We start from the raw sequence: 15,844 nt of genomic DNA, 5'->3' as shown, positions 1-15,844 counted from the left end.
TATACCCACCATCCTAGCTTAAAATCTATTTAGCAAGCTCAGTTTTAAATCCATGTTTGTTAATTCTTCTGATGAAATGGAGATCTATTGCAGACCATTCCCCTCTCATCAAAGAAAGCCTTGTAGTGCTCCATAAAAATAAGCTCCTTCTCTCTGTTCCATCAGCTAGTACTCACTGGCTGTTCTCCAGAATCAGTCTTCTCCCTTCTTCACACTCACATGTGGCACAGGTAGACTCTCTGTGATGCTCAGCTGTATTGCTGCCATAATCAGTTCTATTCCCATGCCTCTAAAGTCATCCTTGATTCTACAGAACTATTAGCCCCACTTTTCTCATTTACTTCCATGTGGACTGCAATAAGTGGATATTCATTACCATTATTTAGGTTCTCTTTGGCCCGTCTTGTAGTATTCTTTTTTCTGTCTAAGGATCCAGAATATTAAAAAAAATGACTCTGTTGATGGCTTGGACCATATTTCCATAACAACCATTTGCCAGTCAAAATAACTTAACTCTTGCTTCTGGTGGCTCCCTTTCAATCATTACTCAGGAGATTGATTGTCCTCAGTCTCCTTTTAGTCTATTTATTCCCTAACTCATGAAGGCCAGAGTGTGTGTCACTGGTGACTAGGTTGAACAGCTCTGTCATAAATATAAAGGAAAGGGTAACCACCTTTCTGTATACAGAACTATAAAATCCCTCCTGGCCAGAGGCAAAACCCTTTCACCTGTAAAGGGTTAAGAAGCTAAGAGAACCTTGCTGGCAATTGACCAAAATGACCAATGAGGGGACAAGATACTTTCAAAGCTGGGGGGAAGAGACAAAGTGTCTGTCTGTTTGTGTGATGCTTTTGCCGGGACCAGGTCAGGAATGCTCTTCAGAACTTCTGTTAAGTTAGTAAGTAATCTAGCTAGAAATGCGTTTGATTTCCTTTTGTTAAAGGGCTGGTAAAATAGGTTGTGCTGAATGGAATGTATAGTCCTGTTTTTGTGTCTTTTTGTAACTTAAGATTTTGCCTAGAGGGATTCTCTATGTTTTGAATCCGATTACCCTGTAAGGTATTTACCATCCTGATTTTACGGAGGAGATTCCTACACTTTTTCTTTAATTAAAATTCTTCTTTTAAGATCCTGATTGCTTTTTCATTGTTCTTAAGATCCAAGGGTTTGGGTCTGTGTTCACCTATGCAAATTGGTGAGCATTTTTATCAAGCCTTCCCCAGGAAAGGGGGTGTAGGGCTTGGGGGGAAGACGTCTCCAAGTGGGCTCTTTCCCTGTTCTTTGTTTAACATGCTTGGTGGTAGCAGCATGGGTTCAAGGACAAGGCAAAGTTTGTACCTTGAGGAAGTTTTTAACCTAAGCTGGTAAGAATAAACTTAGGGGGTCTTTCATGCAGGTCCCCACATCTGTACACTAGTGTTCAGAGTCGGGAAGGAACCTTGACAAGCTCTATACTGTTTCCCTTCTCTTCTTCCTTGTTGTCTGTCTCCCTTCATACTTCACCATATCCATCCCATCCTTGGTCTCAAGTGGCTGGGTCTCTCATAACAGTCCCTCCCTTCGTGAACTGATTCAGCTTCTCCTACTGTTTCAGACCCCTCACTTTTTCTTCCAGAATGGAAGTCAGCTTGCACTTCAAGCATATGTATCCCACCTGGCATTCACACAGATAAAGTAACATTTTCTGCAATTGACTGTCCGTTTCTTTGGTGGTCATATCTCAGTTACTGCTAATACCACTTGCTCTCTTGCTGAATCAAGAATCTACTATAAATCTTCATTCTTAAACGCGCTTGAGGAATAACCAGTTTGAGGCTCTGTGGTTGTATCATTGCCACTAGGCTAATATGAAGCCTCTAGTAGTGGATTTGGGATAGGATTAATATAACAATGAATATTATTTACATTAAACTCCTTTATTCAGTTATACATAAAGCTTTATGGAAAAAGGAAATGAGAATCCTGTTGCATATTGCAAAATTGACTTCTTCTGCTCTGTATAGTAGAAGTAAGATTTGGGCATTCATACCTTGGGGCAGTATTTGGCAAAGCTTTCTCAGGAGCTAAGGGAAGCCACAGTGTTTACTGGAGACCTCTGGACTCTATCTTGGGTCATATGAGGGGCTTGTAAATGCAATTTATAACTTTATATTGTTCCACCTGCTGTTAAGAATTTAGTATTGCAAGGACAGCAACTCCCTATTGAAGAGTGGAAAACTAAATTGGTCAGTCTCTAAGGTGCCACAAGTACTCCTTTTCTTTTTGCGAATACAGACTAACACGGCTGCTACTCTGAAACCTACTCAATATTAGTTGGTTTTTATTGTTTTGTTTTATTTTAGGTGCTTTGTTGCTGTTGGCCCTTTACATCTTCTTGATTGGAAGTTGTAAGGTGGAAAAGCGGTTTAATGAGAAAGGAAATATGTATTTACAAATACATATATAAAGAAAAAAAAAGTGAGGCAGATTGAGTGGAGAGCACTGATTAACTAAAACCAGTAAAAGGTGGAACCAAGGGACTATAAATCTGGTCTATAGCCCCCTGAGCTCATTCCAGCCTGGAAATGTTCCAGTTTAAGAGCCCAGCTGGACTAAGACCTCTGATTCAAGTTAGACACTCACTCAACCTAAGTGAGGCTCTTGTGATGGTTATATCTCTGAATAAGAGGGGGTTTTGCCAGATGCCTTCGTGTCCTTGAAGGTGGATTTCGGTGGTTTCATATGATTGTTGCTATTAGAGTTCTGAAAGTTAAAAATAAAAGTTCCCTATTTTGATACTTGATGGACTCCTGATTTACACTCTGCTTTAATTGTTTATGCTGTATTTACTGATTCGATGATCCATGCTACTACAGTTGTATTATGACAACCTGCTCCTGTCATTTGCAATCACTTTCATATCTCAGAGCAAAGTTTTCAAATGTGTTTTCCTATAACTAGGCACCTATATTCATAAAGTGTAGGCACTTAAATGAGAGGTCTGATTTTCAGAGCTGGTGAGTGCTCATCTCTACATCCCCTCTCCTGGTTCTCTTCTCTGCTCCACACATTTTCCAAGACAGTCTTCCTCTTTCAATCAGACTCAATCCCAAATCCCCACAGCTCACAAAATTTGGCCCATCGTGGACTAAAGTATTATGTAATTTCTCTCAGCAGACCCAGCTTTGCTCCACTATATTCCTATATTCAGCGCAAGCATCCATGATGCCTCTCTTAGTTAGAGGGAAAGATTAACCTCTTCCTTGTTAACCTCTGCACATGTTACATTGGACATGGATTGGGAGAGAAATCAGGCCAAAATTTCAGACATGGGTGCCTATCGTTAGGCACGGTATATCCACAGCTATCTTAAGAAAGCTGAAGATGAAATGAGAAATGAAGCTCTGTATGTTTCTCTTCCCCTCTGTAATGTAGCTGAATTAAGCCACACTTGATAACCTTCTTTTGGACTCAGTTGAATAAGGTCATGCATTATGTAGTAGATTTTCAATGGAGCTCATCCTCCAGCAGCTCCCACTGAAACACCTACATATGTGGCCAAATTTTCAAAATTGTTCAGCACCCAGGAACTCTTTCAAAAACAATGACCTGTCCAGTGCACTGGACACTTCTGAAACACTGGCCATTTCATTTAGGGACCTAAAGTGGAGCTGAGCAACTGTTTTGAAAATCTGTGCTGCAACTCTGGCACTATTAAAATCAATGGGAAACCATTGACTTCCAGGGAGTAGAATTTCAAGCCTGGTCCAAATTATGGGTGTGCTGCACTTCTTTCAATGTATTGCTATCAACCTTAATTTTGGACTGGGGTTGAGCAAATCCCTGTTGACTGTACGTTTAGCGCTTATGGAGCGGGACAGATACTCTCCATTTGCTTTCTTGTTTTAAAACAGAAAGCTGTTTAAATTTCACCTCGACATTCAGATTCCTCCCCACATTATTACCCCATCTCCCCAGAATTTCCTAACAAAACCTGTTTAAAAGATAACAAACCATCTCTAGAAACCCCCAGCCCTACTTCTAGAAACACTCAGCTCAGTATCCAGCCCTCTGTTTCCATCATCCTCTTTTGCAAAATATATGCTTGTTATTTACTGTCTCTTGAGCACCCTACAAAATTGTCTTAAGCATTTAACTTGTTATGCTTAAAAATGCTACTCTATCATTTTTGGTACTGTTCTATGGTTATATGTTGATTATTTATATCTGGTGACTGATATTCTGTAATCGCTCTATGGATATGAGCTGTATACGCAAATATTCAGAGCAAAACCCAAGTGTTTCTTAATTATAATGGTAAAAAGACCCTAGCTAATGAAGGTAGTACACATTCCCATAGTTCTAGCATAACACATTGCCCAAAACAAAATGCTTAAGTTGTCCTAAGTAATACTTTACCTCAACTTCCAAATTGTGAGTTAATTCTATTTCCATCACCATAAACATAAGGGTTTTTTTATAAGGTTATTAAAGGCTACCTCCTACTTAAGAGCACAAACATGAACCTACATTCAATATGATGCAGTTGTAACATGGTATAAATAGATCTCTCATACAGGGAAAGTATTTAAATTTTTTTTAATACTTCACATTATTCTCTAAGCAAATAGGATGAACATGTCAAGTACCTTTTCAAGACCTTCTTCCTTGAGGCTGATCACATCTAAATCAAAATCTGTCCTTAAGCCATTGGTTTTGTTGAAAGTTATCCTGCCTGTGAGGCCTTCCCAGTGGGCCTATGGAAGAAGAAAAATAATTTCCATAAATAAGCCACACAAAAAAAGAACAAAAAAATAATTTCTACCAAAATGGGAATATTAATTATTCATTACATTTAAATAATTCACCTTGTGGCTGATCTAAAGATAAAATAATTTCATATTCATTTCTGAGATTCTCAGGGTTTTTCCTAATTAAACCAACCTTTCTTTAATCTCTGTACACAATTTCTTAACAGCCTTCCATTTTAGCCAATAAAAATTGGTCTTAGTGTGATGAAAGACTGTTTCCATTAACTCTTCTCAGACATTTATAATTACCATTTTTATTTTCCCCACTATATGTACTGGATTTGTTTAATTTCTGTCATTTTTATTTTCTGCAAATAAGGTCTTGATGCTGTGAGGTGCTGAGCCTCAAATCCCTTTGAGACAACAGGCATCGACAGGAGTGCTGGAACAATTTTTATAGTGGGATTGCAGAGAGCCATTTAAACAAACAACGTCAAGCCTGGGGGTGCGGCAGCACTCCCAGGACCCCTAGTTCCAGCACCTATGACATTGAGGGACTTGAGTCAGCACCTATCAGAAATGAACGCTTAATTTTAGAAGGCACAATATATTATTTTCTTATAATTTTTAAGTTGTAGAGCCTAATGATGCCATTAATGGGTTCTGCAAGCATGGTCATTGTTAATAACTGAAAATAAGAAGTATATCACTCTCCCAATGTATCTGTTATAGTGAAAGCATTCAAGAGGAGATGTCAGAAGAGCAATTTATGATCTTGCAAGTAGGCACCGTTAAAAATGGAAATTTATGACACTGCTGTATTTATCTTTACCACATTATTTCCTCTACTGACAATGGAAAATTCAGAGGTAGGCACTTACGAAACAACATATTTGAACAATGTACCATGCTGACCCTCAACGTCTTAAATTATGCATGATTGTATAAGGACTAAATTTTAAATAAAATCCAAGAGAAGTTACATTGAGGCAAAACATATAAATTTAAGACATTTATGGGGAAAAAAATCCAGCTATAGATTTTTACGTTACCAGAGCTGTACAGCATAAATAGCGAACAGATTAAAGTGGAAAAGGCTGAGGTAAAGGTTGCCTGGGAAGTGGTGGACCAAGGAATATAGGCTAGAATTTTGCTTTTAGAATTATTACATATTTGCTTCTGTGATCATTTTAGCATCACAGAAGTTCCAAGAAAGATCTATCAGCAAAACATTTCATTTTGTCTATTTGCAGTGCAGTACTTTCACCCTTTTGTGTTTTTTATATTTATAAATTGCTCCTGTATGAACAACCATATGAACAGTTTTTAAACATAAATGAGGCTTTGACTGCAAGTCTCCCCACACACAACAAGCAGAAAGAGTCCCGCCTGCTGGTAAAAAAAAATTAAAGTAGACTAAGGGTGGGGGGAAGATGGGGTAAGAAGAAACCAGAACATATTTTATTAATGACATACCTCTTTAATGAGACTCATAAAGCGGGTCCCAAAGCGCCATGGTTTGTGCCGATTACACTGTAATGAACTGACAGTCATCTGTGGGAACTGCTGGACAGCCACTGACACCACATGAACTGCATCATACATTAAAGCTGCGTCCGTCTGAAATTAGAAAGAAATCAATGCAGTGAACACAAAATTGAAAGTGCATGACAGAGAATAAAAAAAGAGAAAGAAAAAAATCTGTCCTGCTGTTTGTTATAATGCAGTGTGACAGGGTCAGGCCAGATGGCTACAGGAGAGTGATAGAAGGCAGATATATTAGCCCCAGGTTAAGTAGGTCCCTTTTCCCTAAGAAAGGTAACAGGGAAGGTTCCAGAACAATCTGGAACCTTCTGGAGACAATTAAGACTGACAGGCTGATTAAAACACCTTCAGCCAATCAAGAAGCTGCTAGAAGCAATTAAGGCAGGCTAATCAGGGCACCTGGGTTTAAAAAGGAGCTCACTTCAGTTTGTGGTGTGTGTGTGAGGAGCTGGGAGCAATAGGTGTTAGGAGCTTAGAGTGAGAATGCATACTGTTGGAGGACTGAGGAGCACAAGCATCATCAGACACCAGGAAGAAGGTCCTTTGGTGAGGATAAAGAAGGTGTTGGGAGGAGGCCATGGGGAAGTAGCCCAGAGAGTTGTAGCTGTTGCACAGCTGTTCCAGGAGGCACTCTAAACAGCTGCATACCACAGGGCCCTGGGTTGGAACCCGGAGTAGAGGGCGGGCCCGGGTTCCCCCCAAACCTCCCAACTCCTGGTCAGACACAGGAGGAGCTGACCTGGACTGTGGGTTCACGAAAATGGCCAAACTGAGGGCTGCTGTGAAGCTCCAAGGTGAGCAAATCCACCAATAAGTGCAAGACCCACCAAGGTAAAGGAGGAACTTTGTCACAGCAGGCAGAAAACCATATGACTGCTTATGCAGCACTGTCAAATAAAACATAGTTACCAAGTTCCTACATCAGAAATGTCAAGCTCTTCAGTTTTAGCTTTTCTTTTTAAATCCAGATATAAGGGCCCAATTACATACTATCTGGGATCACTGCAGAGCTCTGACAACTAAGATGACTTGTTTATAATATTAAAAAAGAAGTACCTTCAGGGGCTATATAAATCACACTATGCATGGATAAGTCAATGAGCAAGTTATTCTCTTGGGTCAGGAGAAAGATTACAAAGGCCTCAGCTAAGAAGGAACATACACAGGCAGTGAAAATAATATTTTTTCCATTTTAGAAGTACAGAGAAGATACAATCCCAAAGGTGCTCAGCATATTCACTAATCACTTTTTAGGAACTCAGTTTAATCCCTAGGGTTGATTTGACCAATTTTTCCCATAAATGAGAGGCAATTCAAATTTACATTAAAATTCATATTCATTTTAATTGTTATCTTGTGCCCCTCCAAATAAATAGTCTTTTTACGCTCAGTAAATGCTAACCAGCATCATGCTCACAGCATTGAGCTACTCACTCAACCGACACACTACACTGTGCAAAGAAACCAATATGTCTCTTTCATTTTGTTTGATAAATAGTGGCAAGTGTTGCCACCAAAACTGAGAAGAGGACCTCAGACTCAGCTGGTGGAAATGAACTCTGCCATCTGCTCACCATACCATAGAGAAAAAGGACCTATTTCCCCTTCTCATTCACATAATTAGTGAGCTGTGAAATGAGTTCTTTAATGGATAGGAAACCTGGAGATTATTGCACTTGTCACAATACAATACAATGTAATACAAAATGAGCTTATGCAAATGCATCTCAGGGCATTTTACAATATGCAAAAGTGCTATGCCTTTATAGACCATAAGCCACGTTTAGATTGAAATAGGTCTCCTGAGGTGACATTTCAAATTCAAATGGGAATAAATCCCAATTTTGAAATAGTCAGTACAATGGCTTCAGATGATTCAAGCAGCAACTAAGCTTGTACTGATACTACAACTCAGACAAAAAATACACAGATCCTAAATTGTTCACCACCTAATAAATCATTAAAATATTTTTAAGGCCAAATTGATATCTGAGAAGGAGCCAATATAGCTCCCAAAAGCTGGAGTAATATACAAAGTCTGCTGTGTATAAATTAAAATTCTGGTGACCGCATCTTGCTAAAGTTGGAGCTATTCAATATTTTCTCAAGGAAACCATAAAATAATGTACTACACATTAGTCTAGCTCAGATTTCAAATGTATGTGCTATGGTCTTCTTGCAAGAGGGTATTTTCACTGCCCAACTTCTAACTATATTCCCCGAACCAAAGACAGGAAAAGCTAATCACACATCTCCTCTAGCAATCAGTAGTCAGAATGCTTTCCATAGTGATCATCACCATTTTTAGAAAAAACAGGGATAAGAACAATTTTATTGAAAGAGAGAGACAGCCAACTGCAACAAATAGATTAAAGTAATCAACAACTAAGCCTCCTTCATATTAAATTTGTCCCACTCCATCCATGAACAAATATGTCTGGAGGAGGACAGTATGTAGCTCCTGGAAGCAGTGGCACATCTGCCCTCTGGCTCCTATGCGTAGGGGACTCCTCATGCTTCCCCCACCCCAAGCGCCGGCTCTGCAGTTCCCATTGGCTGGGCTTCCCAGCCAATGGGAGCTGCGGGGGTGGCACCTGTGGATGGGGCAGTGCACAGAGCCGCCTGATCGTGCCTCCGCATAGGAGCCAAAGGGGGAACATGACACTGCTTCCGGGAGTCGCCTGGGGTAAGTACTGCCTGGAGCTTGCACCCTTGACCCCCCTCCCATGCCCCAACCCCCTGCCCCAGCTCTGATCCCCCTCCTGCTCTCTGAACCCCTCACGCCCAGCCTGGAGCACACTCCTGCACCCCCAACCCCTCATCCCCAGCCCCACCCCAGAGCCCTCACCTCCCAGCTGGAGCCCTCACACCCTCTCGGACCGCAACCCCCTGAGCCAGCCCAGTGAAAATCAGCAAATTGGGGTGGGGACAGAAAGCAATAGAAGGAGGGGGGATGGAGTGAATGGGGGGTGGGGCCTTGGAGAATGGCTGGGGTAGGGGTGGGGAAAGGGAATTTGGTTTTCTGCGAGTAGACACCTTGCAACCCTAGAAGTAGGACAATGTCCATTTAAAAAATCATCATGTAATTTGATTATTTTTCTTTTGTCTGTTCTACAGAATGGTTTGAAAAGTTAGGTTAATGCTTTAGCATACATTCTTTGAACATGATGGTATATATGTGTCCAGCATGGTTTTGGTTGTTGTGGGTGGCTTTTGGGATTTTTTGTTTTTTTGTTGCTACTCATTATCTCACTACCTTGGTGTGTTTGGGTCTTCCCCCTTTCACCTTCACCTTCCTCACAATGGTGCCAAGAAAGGGAAAGGCAGGAAAGTCTCTGGATATGTCTACACTTGGAGCTGAAGGTGTGATTTTTATTTTTACCCACACAAGCTTGATCAAAGCTTGCACAAGTATGTAGTTTCAAGCTGGGAATCACACCCCCAGCTCCAAGTGTCGATATATCCTCTATCATCCAGGTGCTGGGACTTGTCCTACCCACAGCCACTCTGTTTGGGTGATCGGGATGATGGAGGACAGTGTTATAGGCTCCTCTCCTGCAGTGGGGTGAGAGGTCACTGAGTGAGTTTAAGCAGCTTGCTGGGGACGGGAAGTCTTTGTCGGCTTCATGTTTCACCCTCACCCATTCCACCTTTACATAGGCGTACTGGGTCTCCTGTGATGCCAGGGGCTAGACTGATCACCAGTTTTGGAATCACAAAATCATAGAAGATTAGGGTTGGAAGAGATCTCAGAAGGTCATCTAGTCCAACCCCCTGCTCAAAGCAGGACCAACACCAACTAAATCATCCCAGCCAAGGCTTTGTCAAGCCAGGCCTTAAAAACCTCTAAGAATGGAGGTTCCACCACCTCCCTAGGTAACCCATTCCAGTGCTTCACCATCCTCCTAGTGAAACAGTGTTTCCTAATATTCAACCTAGACGTCCCGCACTGCAACTTGAGACCACTGCTCCTTGTTCTGTCATCTGCCACCACTGAACAGCTGAGCTCCATCCTCTTTGGAACCCGTCTTCAAGTAGTTGAAGGCTGCTATCAAATCCTCCCTCAATCTTCTCTTCTGCAGACTAAACAAGCACAGTTACCTCAGCCTCTCCTCATAAGTCATGTGCCCCAGCCCCTAATCATTTTTGTTGGCCTCCATTGGACTCTCTCCAAATTGTACACATCCTTTCTGTTGTGGGGGGCCCAAAACTGGACAGAATACTCCAGGTTTGGCCTTACCAATGCCAAATAGAGGGGAATCATCACTTCACTCAATCTGCTGGCAATGCTCCTACTAATGTAGCCCAATATGCCGTTAGCCTTCTTAGCAACAAGGGCACACTGCTGACTCATATCCAGCTTCTCATCCAATCTAATCCCCAGGTCCTTTTCTGCAGAACTGCTGCTTAGCCAGTCGGTTCCCAGCCTGTAGCAGTGCATGGGATTCTTCCTCTCCAAGTGCAGGACTCTGCACTTGTCCTTGTTGAACCTCAGATTTCTTTTGGCCCAACCTCCAATTTGTCTAGGTTACTCTGGACCCCATCCCTACCCTCCAGCGTATCTACCTCTCCCACAGCTTAGTGTCTTCTGCAAATTTACTGAGGGTGCAATCCATCCCATCATCCAGATCATTAATGAAAAAGTTGAAAAAAACTGGCCCCAAGACTGACCCCTAGGGCATTCCACTGGATACCGGCTGCCAACTAGACATCGAGCCCAACAATCTAGCCAGATTTCTATCCATTTTATAGTCCATTCATCCGATCCATACATTTTTAAACTTTCTGGCAAGAATACTGTGGAACACAGTATCAAAAGCTTTGCTGAAGTCAAGATATATCACGATCACTGCTTTCCCCATATCCACAGAACCAGTTGTATCATAGAAGGCAATCAGGTTGGTCAGGCATGACTTGCCCTTGGTAAATCCATGTTGACTGTCCCTGATCACCTCTCTCTCCTCCAAGTGCTTCAAAATGGTTTCCTTGAGGACCTGCTCCATGATTTTTCCAGGGATCAAGGTAGGCTGATCAGTCTGTAGTTCCCCGGGTTCTCCTTCTTCCCTTTTTTAAAGATGGGCACTATATTTGCCTTTTTCCAATTGTCTGGGACCTCCCCCGATCGCCAAGAGTTTTCCAAGATAATTAGCAATGGCTCTGCAATCACAACAGCCAATTCCCTCAGCACCCTCAGATGTGTTAGCTCTGGACCCATGGACTTGTGCATCTGGAAGGGATTTTTCTCACATGGTGAAATTGACAAGCTGATGTTTGGGGTTTTTTCACCTTCCATCTGGCATGCAGGAGACCTCTTGGGGGGCTTCCAATGAAGCTGGTGGGTTACAAATGGTCCAGTTAAATGCCCCAAAACCCACTGAGCTTCCTAGGCACTCATATGGCATGGTGAGGGGCATGCCTCTGAGTGCCTCTTCTCCCTACAGTATGGGGAAAGGAAGGAGCTGGGACCTTGACATCCAGAAAGAGTCCTTGGACAGGCCAGAGGATGTAGAGGGGGCATGGCCTTCCCTTCACATTCACCCTCAGGCACAGTACATCAAGAGCCAGAGATACCAATTGAGATCAGCACTGGAACACTCTTGCTGAGTACTTTTGGGTGTTAACCACTATTAGTCAAATAAAATTGCAGCTTCCTCATTTACCCACATGATGGTGAATATGTGGACAGAGAAACAGTGAGATATAAATGGCTACATATACTAAACCTCTACATGTCACTTTTTTTCCATGTAGAGGACAGGTCGATGCATCCAGTGAACTGCATTGCTTTTGTTTACACCTCAATATATTTCAGTTCTTATCTAGTTTCAAGATGCAAAAAATACACTTTGTAATTTTAGAAGACATCTACTGTATGTGTGTTATCTGCTCAGGCATGACATTAATTCAGGATTGGGGTTTTCCTGATTAATTCTATTTCTTCATTAAATAGTTCTAAAGAAGTAGTACTGCTCTTCAGACAGAAAATCCTATTTCAGTTTTTATTATACAAATCCCAGTCTTCTTTAAACCCTAATTTACAAATTCTAAGTAATTTAGATGATATTCAAGCATGATGTGGAGGAATTCTTCACTGCTCAAAACCAGTTGATTAAGAAACGGATGAAAGCAGGTAAACCTACAGGTTTTCAATTAAGTTTCATTTAACTAAGAATTATTTTTTCTTAATTAATTTTTCAATAATAAAAGCCTAAAGCAATATATGGCCTCCAGTTTTAAAGATATTCTGTGGAATACTTGGAATCAAGGAAGCTCTCTAAATTGAGTAGCATTATAAATAACTCAGTACCAATGGGATAGACAAACTTAATAATGTTAGCTCTGTTTGGATTTGACTGGTATTTACTGGTGATTTTATGGATTGTGAGAAGAGCCAAAATAACAGGGAACTGGTTTAATTTTCTATAGCTAAGATAATTTGTATATTTCTAAATCTGCAATACACAGGGGCAGTCCTTTATACAGACAATTTTTTCAATTAAGTCAACAGACTCTTCACTGTGTAACTGGAATGACAGACATGGAACCATAGAAATAGCTTTCAAAGAGTCCTTAGGTATATAGATTTCAGAGGAACAGCCGTGTTAGTCTGTATTCGCAAAAAGAAAAGGAGTACTTGTGGCACCTTAGAGACTAACCAATTTATTTGAGCATGAGCTTTCGTGAGCTCATGCTCAAATAAATTGGTTAGTCTCTAAGGTGCCACAAGTACTCCTTTTCTTTTTGCGAATACAGACTAACACGGCTGTTCCTCTGAAACCTGTCATTATGCAAGGCACTGCATTTAGCCGTATGGAGTGGAAATCTATCAACTGCATCTGATGAAGTGAGCTGTAGCTCACGAAAGCTCATGCTCAAATAAATTGGTTAGTCTCTAAGGTGCCACAAGTACTCCTTTTCTTCTTAGGTATATAGTTCATCCCCCCTACAGATGGAGGTACAGTAACAATTACCACCTTCATGCTACTGTCCCCTTCTGACCCAAGAGGATAGTCAAGTTTGGGGCCCTGCGGAAGTTCAGTTGGGAGTAGAAATTGGTGATAAACAAAACTGCACCACAGGAATACCTATTTGCAAAGAATATACAAAGTCCAGTTTCTCTGAATGCAGAAGGAATCAGACAGCAGGAAACAGCTTCTTTTGCTCACAGCACCTTTCACAGTACTTCTTAGCCTTCACCCCTGACTCAGTTAATTCTCCCCCGGGTTTCTTCCAGGATCAGACACCGAGCTTTCAGTGGTCTTTCTCTGGTCTCTCCCAGTTAATGTGTTCACGCACATACCTGATCACAATACCCAGTAGAACCTCCCTACCCACATGGTGCTAGTTTTTCTACTAGGCCTTGTTTTAGGTGTGGACCCCATACATGTTTCCTACAACTATCTTAGATGAAAGATGTGTTCACCTAAATGACGTTTTAACCCAACTCATAAGTTTTCACCCAGCTCATAACAAGACCTTAATGTTTGTGAAATGCTATATTTAATACTTTTGCCTTCATGATGTATGGGGAAGGGCTGCCAAGTTTTTGTTGGTTTCCAACATTTTTTTCTGTTTATATTTTACATTAGAAATTCAGGTCCAGACCAACCTGAACAACTCTGTGAAGACTGGAGAACGGATGAGCTAGTAAAGTGATAATGTTACACAACAGCGCATAGCAAGTGAGAAGGTAAAGGATATTTAGTCAAACTGCTTAAAGTTCTTGATATTTTTGTTGTTAAATCCCTATTTAATGTCATATTGTGGAGAAAAGAAGTCTGTTACATATTGTTAAGCTTAATGTGTGAGAGCTATCCATTTATATTCTCTAAGATCCCCCAACTAATCCTCCAGCAAAACAAGGTCAGACATGACATTCTGGATATATCTAAGGGGGAGAAACAAGCAGAATTAAAAAAAAAAAGACTTAAGGCTTTAAAGATGCAAAAGAGGATATAAGCCCTTTTAAAAAAAAAACATCCTTTGCAGGCCACCTTTAAGGGCAGTGATTACACAGATGGGAATAAGAAAAGGAGTACTTGTGGCACCTTAGAGACTAACCAATTGGTTAGTCTCTAAGGTGCCACAAGTACTCCTTTTCTTTTTGCGAATACAGACTAACACGGCTGTTCCTCTGAAACAGATGGGAATGGAACTCAAGACCTTCTAGCTCTCAGTCCTGATCTTACTCCATTAGAACGCCACCCCTCAAAATCCCAAAGTTGTTGCTTTTTACTTTGAAGATTTCTTTTTTAAAAAGTGTCTTCAAATTTTCACAGGAAAATGATTTTTTTTTCCCATACAGTGGAGCATAAAGAATGAACAATTTCCGGTCTCAATAAGAATTCTATTTCTAAGTATGAAAAACTATGCCTGATTTTACTTTAGAAGTTCCTCATTCTCTGGTTAAATCCACTGCAAGTATTCACTTATTGTCTGCATCCCTGGGGCACAGACGGAGTCTATATATTAGCAAATGTATGCCTCCATTTGTTTCCAAGGTAACCATAACAAAAGTAACCAGAGAAATGTAACACAGAAAGTGGAAGAAAACGGTCCACCAAATAATTTAACTATAGCTCTTTAAAATGTTCCAACATGTTAAAATTAGTTCATATAACATGTTCAAAGTCTTAAATAATTTCACTTATCTTGGCATGGTTAGTAAGCTCAGGAAGCAGCATGATTAGAGAGAAGGCACAGAATTATTCTTAGCTCCACACGCAGCCAGCTCTTAAGGGGACTGTTAAGGCAACAGTAAAATCTAGTTCACATGGACTTTGGTCAGTGGCTCAACACAGGTATTATCATAGTCACTCCCATATAGAAATTATGTCGTCATTTGCATAGTCACTTCCATATCTGTAACAAGATATCCATCCTTACAATAGTTAAGACCAGGGATCAGCAACCTTTGGCTCATGGCTTATCAGGGAAATCCTCTGGTGGTCCAGGCCAGAAATGGAAAGAGCCTTGACTCTATCCCACAATGTGCTATTTGTAAGGATCAGTAGCAGTTTCCTTCTTCCTCCCTTGAACAAATTGTATTTTGTGGTGTAGCTGCATTCTCTCTTACTAAACACAAGCTGGGTCTAATTTTGGTCTAAACCAGGGATAGTCAACCTTTGGCACACAGCCCGCCAGGGTAAGCCCCTTGGCGGGCTGGGCCGGGCCGGTTTGTTTACCTGCCACATCCACAGGTTTGGCCAATCGCAGCTCCCACTGGCCACGGTTCACCGCTCCAGGCCAATGGGAGCTGTGGGAAGCGGCGGCCAGCGCATCCCTCAGCCAGCGCCATTGGCCTGGAGCGGCAAACCGTGGCCAGGGGGAACTGTGATTGGCTGAACCTTCTGACGTGGCAGGTAAACAAACCGACCCAGCCCGCCAGGGGGCTTGGCAGCTTTTGGCACGCAGCCCACCAGGGTAAGGCTTACCCTGGCGGGCCGTGTGCCAAAGGTTGACGATCCCTGGTTTAGACCAAAATTAAGGTTTTACAGCTTGTGTTTAGTAAGAGAGAATGCAGCTACACCACAAAATACCATTTGTTCAAGGGAGGAAGAAGGAATCT

At 41.4% G+C, this 15,844-nt stretch overlaps 1 protein-coding gene across 3 annotated transcripts in view; it reads right to left on the bottom strand.

Annotated features, from left to right (window-relative positions):
* The window catches only part of GRIK2 (glutamate ionotropic receptor kainate type subunit 2), a 611,732-nt gene that overhangs the window by 282,486 nt on the left and 313,402 nt on the right, over positions 1-15,844 (bottom strand). For all 3 annotated transcript variants that reach the window (XM_048844922.2, XM_075126599.1, XM_048844923.2), the window contains exons 8-9: positions 6,208-6,351; positions 4,630-4,737 (exon numbers count right to left, since the gene is read on the bottom strand). In XM_048844922.2, the coding sequence (XP_048700879.1) occupies positions 4,630-4,737; positions 6,208-6,351 (252 nt within the window). The remainder of the gene's footprint in view (positions 1-4,629; positions 4,738-6,207; positions 6,352-15,844) is intronic.

The sequence above is a fragment of the Caretta caretta genome, chromosome 3 (genome assembly GCF_965140235.1).
Source record: "Caretta caretta isolate rCarCar2 chromosome 3, rCarCar1.hap1, whole genome shotgun sequence".
Lineage (NCBI taxonomy): Eukaryota > Metazoa > Chordata > Testudines > Cheloniidae > Caretta > Caretta caretta.
The sequence above is the reverse complement of the archived record's forward strand: the minus strand, read 5'-3'. Positions and strand labels throughout refer to the sequence as shown.